This window comes from Scyliorhinus torazame, chromosome 27 (assembly GCF_047496885.1).
Source record: "Scyliorhinus torazame isolate Kashiwa2021f chromosome 27, sScyTor2.1, whole genome shotgun sequence".
Taxonomy (NCBI): Eukaryota; Metazoa; Chordata; class Chondrichthyes; order Carcharhiniformes; family Scyliorhinidae; genus Scyliorhinus; species Scyliorhinus torazame.
Window position 1 is genome coordinate 10875589 of NC_092733.1, and position 20812 is coordinate 10896400.

Below are 20812 nucleotides of genomic sequence, written 5' to 3' on the forward strand. Positions count from 1 at the left end.
TCAGACTTAAATAGAGCGGGTCGATTTACCCTGCAGAATATACAGATACATTCCACATCACTGCTCTACTTTATAATGAGGAGATTGAGTGACCGCCTTGCTGGACACCTCCCGTCAGCCCACAGACATGACTCTAAGCTTCCGTCGCCTTTCGTTTTAATTCCCTGCCTCACTCCTCGTCTGACCTCTCTGTCCTCGGTCTGCTTTGCTGTTCCAATTGAGCTCGATGGCCGTTTACCATTGAATTCGACAATATTAGGTTGTAACCACCGCTCCCAGTTGTCAGGCAGCGATGACGAGCAACGACTCTGCTGTTTATTTAGCCTCTCCTCCCTCCCAGAGTATCGCAGGCCTTCCACTTTTGCTCTTGTTCCCCAATCGCAGGCTCGGCGTATGCTTAAAATGGGTTAAATCTCCAACTCCTTCCAGTTGGGATCAAAGGTCTTTGAAGTAAACGTTGGGCTGAACAGAGCCACACTGGTTTTCTTTCACTAACTTGCCATGTGAATATTAATTTTGTCCTGCTTCTAGAAGTTTCCGACACCACCCGGACTGGCCTGTAGTTGGTGGGCTTATGTTTGAACAGAGCTGTAACATTCACAAATCTTCTGACCCCAGGCACTATCCCTGTGTCTAAGGAAGACTGGAAGATTATTACCAATGTCTCTGCAAATTCCACTCTCATTTCTCCCGGTATTCTGGATGCATCTCATCCCGTCCCACTGCTTTAACAACTGTGAGTATAGAAAGGCGATCTAATGCCTCCTCATCATCAATTTTAAACCCTTTCATCCACACCTCTCGGTGCGCTGAGTAATATTTATTCCTCAGCTGACACCACCAATTCAGATCATCGGTCCTCTGTTGCACTGCTGTTAATGGGATCTTGCTGTGTGCATTACTGACCACCACGTTTGGCTGTGAAACAGTTCACTGAATTTCGCAAGTACTTTACTCCCTGTGGTACGTACAGACAGATACTGCCGAGATATGAAAGGCGATACGAGGGCAGCCCCTTACCAGGGTTTGTTGATAAACAAGAGATCTATCAACGTGTTAACGGATGACTCGACTATCTGTCAAAATCACCGCGCTGGGGAATTTCATAATAATTTTAAACAAACTTCCCCCTGCCCTCAAAGGAACGATTGTTCCCGAGGGAACCAAAGTGTTATCACCGCCATAGCAAATCCCTGTCAGGTCTTTCAGCTTCATCGTATAAATGGGGGCTACCGACAAAAGATGGTGAGTGCGTGGGCGGCACGGTCGCGCAGTGGTTAGCACTGCTGCCTCACGGCGCCGAGGACCCGGGTTCGATCCCGGCCCCGGGTCACTGTCCGTGTGGAGTTTGCACTTTCTCCCCGAGTCTGCTTGGGTCTCACCCCCACAACCCAAAATAATGTGCAGGGTAGGTGGATTGGCCACGCTAAATTGCCCCTTAATTGGAAAAACAAATAATTGGCCACTTAAATTTATTTTTAAAAAGATGGAGAATGCGCAGTTGCAAAACTAGAACACAAAAAGTGTGCTCCCGCACATTGCAATATCGATTATTTTCAAAATCCAGTCATGGATGAGTGTTGCTGGCTAGGGCAGCATTTATTGCCATCCCTAATTGCCCTTGAGAAGCTGGTGGTGAGCTGCCTTCTTGAACTCCATGTGGTGTAGGTACACCCACTGTGCTGTTAGGGAAGGTGTTCCAGGATTTTGACCCAGCGACAGTGAAAGAATGGCCGATATATTTCCAAGTCAGGATGACCTGTGGCTCAGAGCGGAACCTCTTGGTGGTGGTGTTCCCATGTATCTGCTGCCCTTGTCCTTCTAGATGGTAGTGGTTGAGAGCTTGGAGGATGCTGCCTAAGGAGCCTCGGTGAGTTACTGCAGTGCACCTTGTAGATGGTACACACGGCTGCCACTGTGCGTCGGTGGAGGGAATGAATGATTGTGGATGGGGCACCAATCAAACAAGCTGCTTTGTCCTGGCTGGTGCTGCCCTTAAAACACGACAGGACCCATGGACAACATTCAGAAGTCACTTCAATGTTACGGCATTATTGTGCTGTTTAATGTCACCACGAAGCTCAGGGAAACATTCTTCTAGTTTTGGAGATCACCTGATCCATTGACAGGGAATTTGAGAAATTCCTGCACTAATCCTTGAAGGATTGTGGCCCAGTGACACCTAGTCTGAGCCAGAGGAGCCATTAATGTCAAGAAGTCAATTAGTAAACCCACCCTAGAACCTTTGTACAATGGGTTTAAAACTCAACTCCAACTTTTCCCCGAGCCCTCGCCTCTGAACCATTGTATTTAGACGTTGGACAGAGTTGAACTTCTGAGGCGCGATTCTCCGACCCCCCACCGGGTCGGAGAATCGCCGGGGGCCGGCGTGAATCCCGCCCCCGCCGTGTCCCGAATTCTCCGCCACCGGAGATACGGCGGAGTTGGGAATCGCGCCGCGCCGGTCGGCGGAAATCGCGCCAGTCGGTGGGCCCACCCCCGGCGATTCTCCGGTCCGCGATGGGCCGAAGTCCCGCCGCTGTCAACCCACGCCAGCCGGCGCGGATTGAACCACCTTTCGAATGGCGGGACAAGGCGGCGCGGGCGGGCTCTGGGGTCCTAGGGGGAGCGCGGGGCGATTTGGCCCCGGGGGGTGCTCCCACGGTGGCCTGGCCCGCGATCGGGGCCCACCGATCCGCGGGCGGGCCTGTGCCGTGGGGGCACTCTTTTCCTTCCGCCTTCGCCATGGTCTTCACTATGGCGGAGGCGGAAGAGACCCCCTCCACTGCGCATGCGTCGCACGGCAAAGTCATTTCCGCGCCAGCTGGCGGGGCGCCAAAGGCCTTTCCCGCCAGCCGGCGGGGCGGAAATCACTCCGGCGCGGTCCTAGCCCCTCAAGGTGAGGGCTCGGCCCCTCAAGGTGCGGAGAATCCCGCCCCTGGTTCCCAACTGAAACATTTCCAATGAAAGTATATCACTGTAAATGATGTATTAGGAAAGCCATTGAGCTTGCTGGGTTGCGTTATTTATATTCAATGGAATTTTATTCCTTGACTCAATGGGGGTGATGTGATGGGGATTGGTAGAATTCCATGCCACCCAAGCAGAGTCAGGATGCAGGAATGAGGTTCGCTGGTCTGATGGCCAAATTGTCTGTGCCAGCCTTTATGCTCTATTTGAGTCTCCTCCTATCGCCCTTGCTGAATCCTATCAAGATAACCTTCTATTCCTACCTCTCTCCTTTGTTTATCCTCTGCCCCTTAACCGCACCTACACGCACTCACCTCAACCACACCATCTGATAACCACATTCACGCACTCACCACTGTTTAAAGAGGTTTCTCCGGGATTTTCTACTGAATTTGTGGGTTGGTTTTCAAACCTCTCCAGGGGTTCACCCATCCCCATAACCTCCTGCAAACTCTCCCAGATCTGGATATGGACGTCACTAGAAAGGCCAACATTTTGTTGAACTGAGTGTCACTCTCGGCCATTTTCAGAGGGGGCGGTGAAGAATCAACTGCATCACTACGCGGGTCTGGAGTCACATGTAGGCCAGACCGGGTAAGGACGGCAGATTTCCTTCCCTCAAGGACATTAGTGAACCAGATGGGTTTTTACAACAATCGACAATGGTCACCATGGCTGAGACTGGCTTTTACTGGATCTTATTTAACTGAATTGGGATTTGAACTCACGTCCCCGAAGTGTTGGTCTGGTTCTCTGGACATGTCTGATGACGTCATCACAACTTGCTCCTCTAACTGGGGCTTCTTGCACATTCACAAATGTTATTGTTGCACCACCAGGGGCTGCTTGTGCCTTCAACCACCTGGACCGTAATCCCCCAAATCCCTGTCCCTAAAAACCTACCTCTTTGGCTAAACCTGTGACTCCTGGCCGATTATCTCCTCACTTGGTGTCAAACTCAGCTTGCAACACTTCTCTGGGATGTTTTACTGTGTTACGTATCGTCTAAATGTAAATTGTTGCGGTTAGGTTAAGTGAACAGGGGCAGCCCGGTAGCACAGTGGATAGCACTGTGGCTTCACAGCGCCAGGATCCCAGGTTCGATTCCCTGCTGGGTCACTGTCTGTGCGGAGTCTGCACGTTCTCCCCTTGTCTGTGGGTCGGTGCAGACTCGATGGGCCGAATGGCCTCCTTCTGCACTGTATGTTCCATGTATGTTCCATGTATGAACATGTTATAAGTATGAACCTTCCCTAAACGGGGAACTACTTTCTCTAACTCGGCTACATCAAGCCCTCGGATAATTTTAATGGCCACCCAATTCGGTCAATTGAAATCGTTCTTGATGGGGGAGAGGCCGTACAGCAGTGGTGGGCAAACTGCGGCCCACTGGATTCTGAGTGTGGTCAATAAGACTGGGCCACAAAATTGAAATCGTTCTTGTTCACTGACCATGACCCCATGAATAAGATTAAATACATGCCGAATATTTCATAACGAGTTATGGAAAATGCTTAATCATCGATATATTAATAGAACGATCGTCAAATTCAAATGGTAAAAAAAGGGATATTTACACTTTGGACACAGAGGGAGCGCACGGCTCTCACGGTCAATGTTGTGAGCAATCAGCTCGCTCCTCACTTCAGGCTTCACTCACCCTCGCTTCACAGGGCAATCACTTCAGCCATACCGGCAGGAAAAAAATCTACACGGACAGAAATCAGTGGACTGTGGCGACCCTGCGCCCAGGTAACGGTCAACAAATTATCTTATTGACCACACTCAGAATCCAGTGGGCCGCCTCCTGTGGCCCCTGGGCCACAGTTTGCCCACCACTGCTGTACGGCCTCTCCCCCGCCAGGCCACAGGATCCAAGTCAGATTTAAAATGTCTCCTTACCAAGTTTCCCTTGTGACCACCGTGCCCATCCACGCCTGTCATTCCCTGAAACAACACAGAATAAATTAATGCAACTTCCACATCTTACTCCCCGCCAGGTTTGATGTTTGAGGTTTTGCGTTGGTCGCGCTGGCTGATTATCGCAAACTGTCAACCTACAATTCGGCGGTGACTGCGAGAGGGAAGAAAAAACCCTCCGCATCCATCGGATCCGAACAGTGTTCTGGTACAGGTGGTTTCTTCAAAGAGCCTTTGGGTCACATTCCAGATTGGTCACATACACAAGGCACAGAGGTTCATGACTGACCTACATTACAACAGTGACTAACACTTCAATACTACTTTACTGGGACATTGAGGGTGTGACAGGAACGATACAAGTGCAAACCTTTCTTCCTCCAGGGTATTCCCATCCCAGTCTTCATCTTCTACCTTCCTCACAGACTGAGAGGACTAGATCGGCCCATTCCCCTTCATGTTGACTATAGTTCCACGTGTCCAGGACAGAGGTGCGGCACGGTGGCACAGTGTTTAGCACTGCTGCCTCACAGCTCCAGATACCCGGGTTCGATTCCCGCCTCGGGTCACTGTCTATGTGCAGTTGGCACTTTCTCCCCGTGTCTGCGTGGGTTTCCTCCGGGTCCTCTGGTTTCCTCCCAGTCTGAAGATGTGCAGGTTAGGTGGATTGGCCATGATAAATTTCCCCTTAGTGTGCAAACGTGAGGTGGGATTACGGGGATAGGGCGGGGGAGTGGGTAGGATGGTCGTCCGGAAGGTTGGTACAGGGATTCTGCGATTCTAAGATATGTTAGGAAGAGCTTTCTTTTAATCAAGAAGCGATGAACAACTGCAATAAGAAAGGTATCATGTGGGGAATATTCTAAAATGAAGATGGATACTCCAGTCGGAAGAAAACTTAAAGGAAACTAGAAATTCTGGAGGAGGGTCGCAGTCAGCTCTTCCTTTCACTCTCCACAGCGCCTGTCCAACCCACCGAGTATTTCATCAACTTCCTGGTTCCAATCGCTTTCTCTGCCGCGTCATTTTAAAAGGATGTTTTGGATGAATTTTCCACGGATTTATGATTTGGGAAATGAGGGTATTTCTCTTAAAAACATTGGCCACACGCAGGAGTTTTAAAAGGCGAGGTATGTCGATCTAAGGTTGTTAACCTATCCGTCTAAGCGAGGCGCATTGGTTTGGAATGGCCTGCTGGGTCTGTGAAAAAGGTGCTCGATAAAGATTGTAGCCCAGGCTGGGAGGGAGAGGGTTTGTTACAGGGAACGCCGTGACTAACCGCCGATAGGCAGAGAGAGGGGGGAATTCTCCGACCTTCGGGATTTACTTCTCCCGCTGGAATCGCACCCCCGCCAGCGGGTTTCACCGCATTGCAGGGTGGTTTCAATGGGAAGTCCCATTGCCAAGCTGCGGGAGGATGGAATCCCGCTGCCAGCGAATGGCGCTCGGCCTAAGACCACGCGGCTAGGGGACCGGGGAATCTCGCCCAGCGTTAAAAATCTACCTGTGGATTGTCAAGTGGGACAACCCATCTTTGAGGAGGAATAAATCTTGCCCTTTATTTTGTCAGTACATAAAGATAAGCTGCATTGATTGGACTAAATGAATTCGATCATAACTCGTGCTCGGTACTGGCAGGGTGGCACAGTGGTTAACACTGTTGCTTCGCAGCGCCAGAGTCACGGGTTCAATTCCCGGCTTGGGTCACTGTCTGTGTGGAGTCTACACGTTCTCCCCGTGTCTGCGTGGGTTTCCTCCGGGTGCTCCGGTTTCCTCCCACAAGTCCCCAAAGATGTGCTTGTTAGGCGAACTGGACGTTCTGAATTCTCCCTCCGTGTTTCCGAACAGGCGGCGGAATGTGGCGACTAGGGGATTGTCACAGTAACTTCAATGCGGTGTTAACGTAAGCCTACTTGTGACAATAATAAAGATTATTATTATTAATAAAGCAGTTTGGTGATTACAACCTTGAGCCACCTTGTGTTAATTCGACCCACCTTCGGAAACATGGAAGAAACATGCAGGTCGTTCAGATGTTAAGATTCCTAGTTCACATCATTGTAAACATCCCTTGGTTACGCAATTGTCAAAATAGATATTGCCACGCAAGAGTTAAATCTGGCAAGAGGCTGTGGCTTATAGATAGATAGATAGAATTTACAGTGCAGAAGGAGGCCATTCGGCCCATCGAGTCTGCACCGGCTCTTTGAAAGAGCACCCTACCCAAGGTCAACACCTCCACCCTATCCCCGTAACCCAGTAACCCCACCCAACACTTCGGGCAATTTTGAACACTAAGGGCAATTTGTCATGGCCAATCCACCTAACCTGCACATCTTTGGACTGTGGGAGGAAACCGGAGCACCCGGAGGAAACCCACGCACACACGGGGAGAACGTGCAGACTCCGCGACCCAAGCCGGGAATCGAACCCAGGACCCTGGAGCTGTGAAGCAATTGTGCTAACCACCATGCTGCCGTGATTATCGTCTATCACTGGATGGAAAGATCGGTGGGACACCTGGAAATTGTGTCAGGGAGATTTAGGGTACAAGCGGGATTCATTTTGAAGAGCTTGGTTGGGTTTTTATTACTTGTTGACTCAAAGGTCTCCGCGGTTGACTTGCTCTTCCAGTTGAAGGAGGCTGCAGGGAACGCTACAAGCCATCAAGTATTTGATGGATGTTTAGTCATCAAGGATAAACCACATCAATTGAAATGTCCCTCATCTTGGCTGAGCTCGCACAAAGGCTGAATCCTGAGTCAACAATTACTCCGATTTCTCCGTGAATTTGGTCCAGTTGACTTCAATGAACGTAAACACAATCCAAGCACAGAGTCACCATGCCAAACCTTCAGCCCTCAAACCCATGTCAAGTAAAGTTCATGATCCCAACTTAATTGCAGAATGTCTGAGCCCCCCAAGGATATAACGTTACCCAATTATCCCAGATTGTAACACTCGGAGGGAAAATGGCACAGATTTCAAGGTCTTTGTGTCTGGGAAAGAAACCGGATGTGCTTTAATAAAGAGGGGATTGCTGCGCGAAGGCCTTCTGCCAGAATGGCTTAGAAACTGCAACTTTAATTAGCTGCAGAATAAAGTCTCCGCTTCACGTCTATCTCGGTTAAAGACTTTGATTGTCAAGTTAACCACTGCACTGCATGAACTGCCACGAAGCCCACCCTAAGCTGCTGCCAATATTCCAACCAATCAGCTTATTCCATAGCTACTCTCAATGGATAGGGCCAGCTCCCAGCTCAGGGGTACAGAAGGTAACCTCTCGACACAACCTGTCGCCGCCCCGATCGAGAGCCGGGAGCTGGAATTCAGCCGTGACTGATGGTTCGGGACTTCTGATTGGTAGCACGGGGGAAGGTTTCCAACAAGGTCAAGTGAATTTGAGTCTGCGAGAGCAGCAGTGCCCAGAATTTGTTGCTGGACTATCATTCCCGACACAGCTGCTCAGGACGGCTGATGTCGGAGATTGGAATGTCTGCAGACTGGTGCAAGCCAGGGGACCTTGCTTTTTCATTCTTCAATATCCTTGGCCGTCGCTGGTTGTGCCGAGCATTCATTGCCCATCCCTAATTGCCCTCGAGAAGGTGGTGATGAGCTGTCTCCTTGAACCGCTGCAGTCCATGTGGCGTAGGTACACACACAGTGCTGTTAGGGAGGGAGTTCCAGAACTTTGACCTAGCGGCAGTGAAGGAACGGCCGATATATTTCCAAGTCACGATGATGAGTGACTTGGAGGGGAACTTGCAAATAGTGGGGTTCCCAGGTATCTGCTTCCCTCGTCCTGCTAGGTAGTGCCGGTCGTGGGTTTGCAAGGTGCTGTCTAAGGAGCCTTGGTGAGTTGCTGCAGTGCACCTTGTAGATGGTACACACGGCTGCTACTTACTATGTGGAGGGATTGGATATTGAAGGTGGTAGATGGGGCACCAATCAAATGGGCTGCTTTATCCTGGATGGTGTCGAGCTTCTTGAGTGTTGTTGGAGCTGCGCTCATCCAGGCAAGTGGAGAGTATTCCATCACATTCCTGACTTGTGGCTTGTAGATGTTGGACAGGCTTTGGGGGGTCAGGAGGCGAGTTACACACCCCAGAATTCCCAGCTCTTGTAGCCACAGTATTGAAATGGCTGGGTCTAGTTCAGTTTCTGGTCAATGGTAACCCCCAGGATGTTGGTAGTGGGGGATTCAGTGATGGTAATGCCATTGAACGTCATGGGGAAGATATTTAGATTCTCTCTTGTTGGGAGATGGTCATCAAGGAATTAAGAATGTAAAATAGTGTATTGGCCTTCATTACAAGAGGATTAAGTACAGGAGGAATTACGTCTTACTGCAATTACATGGAGCCTTGGTGGGATCACACCTGGAGAATTGTGTACATATTGGGTTTGCTTAACTAAGGGAAGATATACTTGTCTTAGAGGGAACCAAGATTCACCAAGTTAATTCCAGGAATGGAAGGGTTGTCATAAGATGAAAGAAGCTTTTATTCTCCCGAATGTAGAAGAATGAGAGGTGACCGCATTCAAGAAAGCAACATTCTTACAGGGCTCGACAGGATAGAAGTAGGAAGGATATTTCCCCTGGATGTGGAGGGCATGCTCTATATCCAGGGGACACAGTCTCAGAATGTGTGGCAGGCTATTTAGTACTGAGGTGAGGAGGAACTTCCTCCCCCAGAGTCTGGTAAGTCTGAATGACTGCCGCTGAGGTGATACGATAGTCAAAATGGGAGAAAAAGCACAAGTCCTCAGGGCGACAAGTCAATCCAAGATAAAAGCAAATTACTGTGGTGCTGGAATCTGAAACCAAAACAGGAAATGCTGGACAATCTCAGCAGGTCTGACAGCATCTGTGGAGAGAGAAGGGAGCAAACTTTTCCAGTGCGGATGACTGCAAGTCAAGGCTGCAGAGAACTGGGAATAGGGTCAGATTTGTACTGGGGGGGGGGGGGGGGGGGGGGGACATTCGGCCCATCGAGTGCACCAGCTCTTGGAAAGAGCACCCTACCCAAGGTCAACACCTCCACCCTATCCCCATAACCCAGTAACCCCACCCAACACTAAGGGCAATTTTAGACACTAAGGGCAATTTAACATGGCCAATCCACCTAACCTGCACATCTTTGGACTGTGGGAGGAAACCGGAGCACCCGGAGGAAACCCACGCACACACAGGGAGATGTGCGGCACAGACAGTGATCCAAGCCGGAATCGAACCTGGGACCCTGGAGCTGTGAAGCAATTGTGCTAACCACTGTGCTACCGTGCTGCCCACAATCATCGAATCCCAACAGTGCAGATGGAGGCCATTCGGCCCATCGAGTTTGCACCCACCCTCTGAAAGAGCATCCCACCTAGGCCCACTCCCCCACCCTTTCCCCGTGACTGCACATCTTTGGACACTAAGGGGCAATTTATCCACCGACAATCCACCTAACCTGCACATCTTTGGACTGTGGGAGGAAACCCACGCAGACACGGAGAGAAAGTGCAGACTCCGCACAGACAGTCACCCGAGGTCAGAATCGAACCCGGGACCCTGAAGCTGTGAGGCAACAGTGCTAACCACAGGTTGGGACTGCACTCGTTGGAGTTCAGAAGATTGAGAGGCGGCCCCATCGAGATACAAAAGGACCCCCAGGGGGCTTGACAGGGCAGACGCCCGAGGCTGACCCCCACTCCCACCTTGGGAGAGTCCAGGACCAGAGGGCATAATTTCAGAAAAAGGGGTCCCCCCACCCTTCACGGAAGACAGAGGCGAGAAGGGACCCCCCTCTCTCTCAGACGGTAGTGAATCTGTGCGACTCTCCGCCTCAGCGGTTCGTGGAAACTGTGTGGCCCAGCGTATTCGAGGCTGAGACAGACATCCTTATCCAGCGGGGGAATCAAGGGCCATGGGTGGACGTGATCCATTCGGATGAAGCAAGGATGAAGGGGGGAGGGAATCCAATCTCTACAATGGCTTCGATTGCTGGCGGATCTGTGTGGTGGAACTGACAGAACCTGCCCCCATCAGGGAAAAGGAAGGAGTCCATCCCGCGGGATTCCCCAAAACAGGAACAAAGGAAAGGAGCTTGCTCCCTTCACTGGGATCCCGTGGACTGGCATGTGTGTCTGGGACACACTCGATTGATTAATAGGGGTGAATCATCGTTGAACCTGAGCCTCTGAGACCATTCAGCAGCTGTACAGCGACGAGGAAAACCTGGCGTCGGTTCAATATTCCACGCTTAATCTGAAGGAGCAGAGTGCCGGCCAAGCAAATGGATTTCCTCCAAGGGGCACGGGCTGTTACCAGAGTCACACGTGTTGCAACGTACATGTGTGTGTGTGTGTGTGTGAGAAAGGGACAAGGCTCCAATCTTGGCTCCGGAATTGGCTGGAATGCACCGTTGGATTACTCCATGAGAGTCAGGCATCCGGTCCAACACTGCGAAACAAGCCCACGCATTCAACATCCAGGTCAGCTAATCCTCTGGTCAGACCCTGAGAACGGTTAACATTTGCAGAAAAAGCTGTTCCTATGCCTGGATGTGCGGGACTTCAGACTTCAGTACCTGCTGCCTGATGGAAGGGTCTGGAAGAAGGCAATGCCTGGGTGGGAAGGGTCTCTAATAATGCTGACTGCCTTCCTGAGGCAGCGGGAGGTGTAGACAGAATCAATGTGGGAGCGGCAAGCTTGTGCGATGCGCTGGGCTGAGTTCGCCACACTCTGCAGAGTGTGGTAAAGGCGAGGGAAACAGAGGGGGTGGGTCTGAAAGAGTCTAAATCTGTGCTGCCACTCTCAACACACCTCAACCTGGCCGTATTATCCCATCACTCCACCATTTCATATACATTCTCTTATTGGTGGCAAATTTGGTTGTATATTTCCCCGGCACACTTGTTTGGGTTTGCTGTACAAGGTTGTCGGAAAAATGAAGGTGACCAGAGCTAGTAGCTCCCCTCACACCTGGGATGGTGGAAAAAGGGGGTGCCCTTTGTCTTCTATTAACTTGACCTTCTCTCGACGTCGAGATCAAGGAACCTGTGGGAAAACCACGGGACTGATACTCATCCCTGGGACTGCACGGATTCGAAGAAAGATCGCTAACCATGGGTCGCTCTTGATTCCTGAGGGGTCTTTTGAGGATTCCCTGCCAGCGGTAAATGGGGTTGGGGTGAACAAACAACGATCCATGGAGCCTAGGCACATACCTGCTGTCCGGGGGGACCGATATGCCCTCGAGGACCTGGCAACCCTCGCGACCCCTGAGAAAGAGGAAAGACACAAAATTCACATCTAGTTCTGAGCAAGTACAGTTATCCAGCCAATGATAAAGAGCCTTACTCACTGGTTCACCAGGTAGTCCTCTGGGTCCGACTGTCCCATCCCCTCCCTGCAAAGTCAAGAGAGAGAGCGAAAGGGTGAAGGTATCAGTTATATTCCAGCTCAAACACACAGGATATCCAGCTGCCAATTCCTCTGCAGTTTGCGTACAGGAATGGGCCATTTCAGAATTGTTTCCAACAGAGGGACTCTGAACCCGAAACAGGACAGGACATAGGGCGTGACCTCACCCAGAGTACAGGACGCTCTTAATACACGCTCCATGTTAAAGAGGCCCAAGGGGAGAATACTCCCTCATCCAGCAGGCGAATGCTAATGGCTTCAGCATGCCGATCTGAATGTGCTTAAAAGGACCCATATCACCAACACTGAGATAGGCGGCAGGTTAGATTATTGAATAAAATGATACACACTTACACATGAACACAGGAACAGGAGGCGGTCAATCAGCCACTCGGGCCAGGTTGACCATTCGAGTGGATCATGCCTTGACAGAATGACTGAGTTTGAATGCCACACTCACCCGAACACCATTCTCTCCGGAGGGGCCAAGGGGCCCTTTTGGACCATAGTTACCCTGGAAAAGAGAAGGCTGAATGTGATATGGGAACGCCAGCACTGTTATTATTATTATTCATGGTCTTTGAGGTCTATCTTATTCAAGAGCTCCAGCTCACAAGAGTCGCGCTCACATTATGGCCCCACCTCAACCTGAAAAAATGATGTGGGATTTACTCTCCCCGTCAGAGCGCGCCTTCCAATTCAATCTGCCGGCCAGCGACCCGCTCCCCGAATCGCCTTCCAGTCAGGGGTGGCCTGAGGAGGTGGGAGATTGATTCAGCACACCCCAGGAGTGACCAGGGGATGGAGACAGCAGGAGCCGCTGGTCCGTCACTCTCTTACACTCGTCGGTCTCCATCACCTCCTTGTGCAATGGTTCGCCTCTGTGCGGGGTGAGGGGAGACATCGGCCTTGCCACTGAAAGATCAGGGAGCCTTGAACTCTCACAGGCTGCCCCATCCTCCTGCTGTGGGGGCTGCCTCCTCGGAGGTGCCCAGGTGCTGATACAGCGCGGGGCCTGTGCTTGCAAGGTGCGGGTGGAAGATGGCCAATGACCCACCTCAAGCAGTCACCAGGCAGCCAGTGCTGGGGGTGGGGGTGGGGGGTGTAACCAGAAGGAGGACGAAAGGCATGAGCGACATTCTAATTTTACTCACCCCCGCCCCATCTCCAAGGGTCTGGTAAAATACCCCCTCCCATTAAATCTGCTTCCACCTCCACAGCGGCTACCTGACCTGCCGTGCATTTCCAGCACTTCCTGTCCAGTGCGAACCGCGAACACTCTCCCATCCACCGCATCACCCAGCCATCGCGGCCGCGCCCCGCGCAAAACAGCAGCAAGGCGTCGGAGGATTCCCCCCTCCCCCCACCCACCTCGCCATTAACGTCCTTACTTGGGCTGGTAGCTGGGGTTGAGGAATCACCTCGATGGAAAACTAATATTTAACCGTGCCTTTGGGGGGGGGGGGGGGGGCGGCAAGGGCGTTCAAAAAAAAATCTAATTGGAAATAAAAGCTGAGGAGGAAGAATTGGAGCTGAACAGCCTCGTTCAATAATTCATCACATCCAATTAAAGCAACTTTATTTGCAGCTGCCCAGGAACGTTTTCTGCGAATTCTTCGCCCTGACGGACGGGAAGAAATAAAAGGTTTCGGCCGGAATTCTCCGGCCGTTGGGATTCTCTTTTCCCGCTGGCAGCGCATCCCCACCCACGGGTTTCCCGCTGGCTTCAGTGGGAAATTCCATTGAGGGGAAAGGAGAGAATCCCGCCGTCAAGGAAACGGTGCACCAGTGACGGAGAAGCTGTCATAGTTTCATGTCGAGGTCGATAACCCAGCCGGCGCAGTGAGAATGGTTGCGACGTCGCCCAGGGGGTGGCGCTCTCGGGGCAGGTATTCAAGGATCCGGGCGATGGTCCGATATGGATGGCCACAGTTTGAGCTATTCCTCACTCAGAGGGGGTGATAGCAGTTGGGAGGGTAGGGGTGACGTTTAAGTTTCCCACGGAAATTTGAAACCGGAGCCTTCAGCGCCCCAACACCCAGGAGATGCGCGATGGAGGGGCGGAGCTGCCATCACGTGTGTCCAGTGTGGGGGCGGTCTGCTCCAGCAGAGATGACGGGATTTCAGACGAGGCTGCGGGATTTTCCATTTTCACCTTCTTTTTTTTTATATAAATATTTTATTGAAAATTTTTGGTCAACCAACACAGTACATCGTGCATCCTTTACACAATATTATAACAACACAAATAACAATGACCTATTTTATAAACAGAAAATGAATAAATAATAAATAACAAAAATGAAAACTAACCCTAATTGGCAACTGCCTTGTCACAAGTAACACTCTCCAAAAATATAATTTAACAGTCCAATATATAATTATCTGTCGCAACGACCTATACATATTATACAGTATATATTAACAACCCTGAGAGTCCTTCTGGTTCCTCCTCCCCCCCCCCCCCCCCCCCCCCCCCCCCCTGCCCCCCCCCCCTCCCACCCCCCGATCCTGGGCTGCTGCTGCTGCCTTCTTTTTCCATTCCGTCTATCTTTCTGCGAGGTATTCGACGAACGGTTGCCACCGCCTGGTGAACCCTTGAGCCGACCCCCTTAGAACGAACTTAATCCGCTCTAGCTTTATAAACCCCGCCATGTCATTTATCCAGGTCTCCACCCCCGGGGCTTGGCTTCTTTCCACATTAACAATATCCTGCGCCGGGCTACTAGGGACGCAAAGGCCAAAACATCGGCCTCTCTCGCCTCCTGCACTCCCGGCTCTTGTGCAACCCCAAATATAGCCAACCCCCAGCTTGGTTCGACCCGGACCCCCACTACTTTTGAAAGCACCTTTGTCACCCCTATCCAAAACCCCTGTAGTGCCGGGCATGACCAAAACATATGGGTGTGATTCGCTGGGCTTCTCGAGCACCTCGCACACCTATCCTCCACCCCAAAAAATTTACTGAGCCGTGCTCCAGTCATATGCGCCCTGTGTAATACCTTAAACTGAATCAGGCTTAGCCTGGCACACGAGGACGACGAGTTTACCCTGCTTAGGGCATCTGCCCACAGCCCCTCCTCAATCTCCTCCCCCAGCTCTTCTTCCCATTTCCCTTTTAGTTCATCTACCATAGTCTCCCCTTCGTCCCTCATTTCCCTATATATATCTGACACCTTACCACCCCCCACCCATGTCTTTGAGATCACTCTGTCCTGCGCCTCTTGTGTCAGGAGCTGCGAGAATTCCCTCACCTGTTGCCTCGCAAAAGCCCTCAGTTGCATATACCTGAATGCATTCCCTTGGGGCAACCCATATTTCTCGGTCAGCGCTCCCAGACTCGCGAACTTCCCATCCACAAACAGATCTTTCAGTTGCGTTATTCCTGCTCTTTGCCACATTCCATATCCCCCATCCATTCCCCCCGGGGCAAACCTATGGTTGTTTCTTATCGGGGACCCCCCAAGGCTCCAGTCTTTCCCCTATGCCATCTCCACTGTCCCCAAATCTTCAGTGTAGCCACCACCACCGGGCTTGTGGTGTAGTTCCTCGGTGAGAACGGCAATGGGGCTGTCACCATAGCCTGTAGGCTAGTCCCCCTACAGGACGCCCTCTCTAATCTCTTCCATGCCGCTCCCTCCTCCTCTCCCATCCACTTACTCACCATTGAAATATTAGCGGCCCAATAATACTCACTTAGGCTCGGTAGTGCCAGCCCCCCCCCTATCCCTGCTATGCTGTAAGAATCCCTTCCTCACTCTCGGGGTCTTCCCGGCCCACACAAAACCCATGATGCTCTTTTCAATCCTTTTAAAAAAAGCCTTTGTGATCACCACCGGGAGGCACTGAAACACAAAGAGGAATCTCGGGAGGACCACCATCTTAACCGCCTGCACCCTCCCTGCCAGTGACAGGGATACCATATCCCATCTCTTGAAATCCTCCTCCATTTGTTCCACCAACCGCGTTAAATTTAACCTATGCAATGTGCCCCAATTCTTGGCTATCTGGATCCCCAGGTAACGAAAGTCCCTTGTTACCTTCCTCAACGGTAGGTCCTCTATTTCTCTACCCTGCTCCCCTGGATGCACCACAAACAACTCACTTTTCCCCATGTTCAATTTATACCCTGAAAAATCCCCAAACTCCCCAAGTATCCGCATTATTTCTGGCATCCTCTCCGCCGGGTCTGCCACGTATAGTAGCAAATCGTCCGCATACAAAGATACCCGGTGTTCTTCTCCTCCTCTAAGTACTCCCCTCCACTTCTTGGAACTCCTCAACGCTATCGCCAAGGGCTCAATCGCCAGTTCAAACAATAATGGGGACAGAGGGCATCCCTGCCTTGTCCCTCTATGGAGCCGAAAATATGCAGATCCCCGTCCATTCGTGACCACGCTCGCCATCGGGGCCCTATACAACAGCTGCACCCATCTAACATTGCCTCTCCAAAACCAAATCTCCTCAACACCTCCCACAAATAATCCCACTCCACTCTATCAAATGCTTTCTCGGCATCCATCGCCACTACTATCTCCGTTTCCCCCTCTGGTGGGGCCATCATCATTACCCCTAACAGCCTCCGTATATTCGTGTTCAGCTGTCTCCCCTTCACAAACCCAGTTTGGTCCTCGTGGACCACCCCCGGGACACATTCCTCTATTCTCATTGCCATTACCTTGGCCAGGATCTTGGCATCTACATTTAGGAGGGAAATAGGTCTATAGGACCCGCATTGTAGCGGGTCCTTTTCCTTCTTTAAGAGAAGTGATATCGTTGCTTCAGACATAGTCGGGGGCAGTTGTCCCCTTTCCTTTGCCTCATTAAAGGTCCTCGTCAATACCGGGGCGAGCAAGTCCACATATTTTCTATAGAATTCGACTGGGAATCCATCCGGTCCCGGGGCCTTTCCCGCCTGCATGCTCCTAATTCCTTTCACCACTTCTTCTACCTTGATCTGTGCTCCCAGTCCCACCCTTTCCTGCTCTTCCACCTTGGGAAATTCCAGCCGATCCAAGAAGCCCATCATTCTCTCCCTCCCATCCGGGGGTTGAGCTTCATATAATTTTTTATAAAATGTCTTGAACACTCCATTCACTCTCTCCGCTCCCCGCTCCATCTCTCCTTCCTCATCCCTCACTCCCCCTATTTCCCTCGCTGCTCCCCTTTTCCTCACATTTTCACCTTCTTGAGGGTTGAACCAGGTTGATGGTCTGTTGTAACCCGATCCTATTGGCTGGGGACAATTGGTTACCCCATGTTACTTGGGGACTATGAGCTGGAGGGGGGGGGGGGGCGCAATCATTAGCAGTGCTGTTGTATAATAGAGCTGCCCAGTGTGGTGCCGTCTGGATTGGGAACCAGTGGCTACTGCTGCTGGACATATTGTTGTCAATAAAGTTATTTTCTGTTTGACTCTACAAACCCGTGCTGGATTCTTCGGGACCCTCACAAAATGGTCGAAAACCTCAACGCAGAAGGATTCCCTTCGGGTCCGAGAACTGGCTGAATTGTGTTAATGTAGTTTCAGAAATCCGCCAAGTTAGAGTCTCCTCAGCGAGAGTCAGGAATGCGAGGGGCCAATCCTGGGTCTTTGCTCTCTGTAGCGGAAGAGGCCGAGGGCTCGGAGGTACGCATCGTGGTGCCATGCAAGCTAAATTTCTATTGACCGCTCTCCTCAACTTCCAGAGCTCCGAGACTCCCCTTGCGTTGGGAATTGGCAACAAGGGAGCAGGATGGGGAACACACCTTTTGAATGCCAAATGCCCCAGTCAGAACCTTGTTAGACAATGGGGCGCGGTCCAAGACCAACACAGGAGGACAAATCCAATAAAGGCACAGAGATTTTTTTGTCAAGACAGGAATAGTCTTTGTTTTTGGTGCCTGGTGCGTATAATCAGGAAGTCACTGACTAAGGTACCAAGGTAAACCCTTAGATCATTGGCATAAGCACAAGCGACGCAATGGCTCTGGTGTGGCATATTTCTGTTGATGCTCAACGTCCAAATGGGCAATGACACAAAGTTATCAATCGTCAGCCAAGCTATGAAGAAGATAACTGTCCCCTCCCGTTTGATCCTCACTCTGTGCTGAATAGCCTGATCTCACTTATGGTTAACAGGAGGAGTGGCATTTCCAAATTAAAGCAGACCTAAGATTGGATTGGTCGCTGCTCCGGATTCCTAACCAACACGGGCCTTGCTGGAAGCGGAGAACATACCGTGCAAACGTGAGGTGCAGGCAGTTCTCCGTTTGACTGTGATGCCCAACTGGTCCTGGACTCTCTCACATGTCAATGGCGGCCGCTTGGGCCAGATAAAGGGCACCAGCAGGTGGCCCTGGCAACCGTTACCCCAGGGAGGTGGCCAGGATGGCTTGCAGGGGGAGAAAGGAGGAGGAGATCATCACAAAGAAAAATGGTATGGTAGGCAGTCAGCAGAATGGCACACATTTCTCCACTCGACCAAGAGAGTCAATCACCAGCGGTTTCCTTACCCTGTCGCCTTTATTTCCAGGCAATCCTGGAAAACCATCGAACCCCCGGTTTCCCTGTTACAAGAAAGAAAATGGCAACTGATTAGCCAGTAGCGTAAAAAACCCGGTGAGGCACGTTTACAACTCGGTACAATGTACGGCAGAGAAACAGGGCGCTCTCCATCGGAACCTCCTCCCACCCCTCTTCGCCCGACACCGTCCCTGCCGACAGCTCTTTCCGACGCAGAGAGATGAACCGCCCTACGGCCAGGATATTGCCGAGTGATCGTAACCACGAAAGTACATTTTTGCCAATTGCGCCCTGGTGTCATTTGAACAGGTTTTTAAAATTCTAACGTGGTGCAGAAGGGAATAAGCAGCAGAATTAGACCATTCGGAATAAGGACTTTCAATTAGAGCAAGATAAAAATCAATCACGGTTTAACATTCAGTGTTGAGGGATGTCTCCAGGGCGTGCTCCCAGCAATTCAGATCTTTAATCGCAGCATATAATTGCACAGTCTTTATAATATTCTGCTGCCACCCCCTCCCCTCCCCCCAGCAGCCTGAGGGGCCGGAATATGAAATTTCCTGTTTACCGTCTGGATTCATGGATTGAAAGGAGTGCCCACAAGCTAGTCCCAGTTGGCCCCACGTTGGTACTACTCCACCAGAGAGCCTCCTCCCATTCAGTCAGCTTGTCCTTCGGTTCCTTTCTCCCCCCACGTCTTTACCCAGCTTCCCCCTGAAGTGCACCTATGCCAATCGCCACAAACCCCCCCCCCCCCACCCCCCCATCGGGGGAGCGAGTCCCACATTCCCACCGCTCCCTGGCTCAAGAGATTTCTCCTGAATTCCCTCGTGGATTTATACAGAGTGACGATCGTGCATTTGCACCCCCCCATTTTGGCACCCCTTGAAACGCAAACATTTTCAATGCCGAACCTCTCCGAGCCTTTCAGGGTCCAAAACAGTTGTTTTAAAATCACAAACTGGCTTCGAGGGAGGGTCGCTCCGCCGTGACTGCTCTGGGAACCTGCCTCTATTTTAGTGTCCCCCCCTTCACCATTCTCTGCACTATGTTCCAACAATGTAATGAATGAGCGGCTGTGACAGTGTAAGCTATTCCTCAGAATTCTTCTGTTCGGTTGTTCCTATTGCATGGGAGTTCCTTGCCGGCCCTTCTACTGGCTAGTACCCACCCGGTTACACCAAACTTCCATCTTAATTGTCCACCGTGAGGCCTTCCGGCCTTCCTAAAATTCAAGTAGCTGATGTTGTGATGTGACGGTCATTCAGAGAGATGGTCAACAGAGGCCGTGGCTCTAGGCTGTTCATACATGCAGCATCCCCGATGGGCTGCGTACACAGGGAGGAGAGATTAATGGAGGTTGAGGAAACCAGGAATGCTGAAGAAGGCAGGACAGGCCTCCAGCATCCGACACACGGGAAGGCCAGGTCGCGTTTCGTGAGGAGGCCTCTTCAATCCTGAAGGAAGGCTCGCGTTTGTACAAAGTCTTTCCCAACCTCAACACCCCCTGCCGTGCGCGATGTTGAACGAGGAGCTTTTTGAATCACCTTTGCTGCCTTGACGGAGGAAATGCAGTGGGCAACCGACGCACCGCTCTCACGAAAGGCAATCCGATAATGGCCAGACAATCTTCCTCTGCGTTCCTGGTTGTGAGGTAAAATATTTTCCGGGATACCGTGCACAACTCCGCTGCTCTTCCTCCAACAGTTTTACAGGACATTAACGGGACTGATCCAGCCTTGCCTGGATGGGAGCCATGGCCTCCCCTGCGTAAAACACTAACCTTTATTCCTGGTTCCCCCGGTAACCCCCTGATTCCATTGACTCCAGCACGACCCTGTTCAATAAAATAAAACAAAAGTTGAATGAATTCACACTTTGTGAACATTCGCCATCAGGGTCGGTTTTCACCAAGGTTTACATCCATTAAACAAAGAACATTTTCACCTTCGTAGCTCAATCCTCATCGAACAACACCCCCACACACAAATGGATCATTTTACCCA

At 51.2% G+C, this 20812-nt stretch overlaps 1 protein-coding gene across 1 annotated transcript in view; it reads right to left on the reverse strand.

Annotated features, from left to right (window-relative positions):
* Positions 1–20812, reverse strand: part of LOC140403200 (uncharacterized) — a 330215-nt gene that overhangs the window by 138552 nt on the left and 170851 nt on the right. The window contains 6 exon segments of the mRNA XM_072490949.1: positions 4873–4917; positions 12106–12159; positions 12243–12287; positions 12762–12815; positions 18797–18850; positions 20590–20643. Coding sequence (XP_072347050.1) covers positions 4873–4917; positions 12106–12159; positions 12243–12287; positions 12762–12815; positions 18797–18850; positions 20590–20643 — 306 coding nt within the window.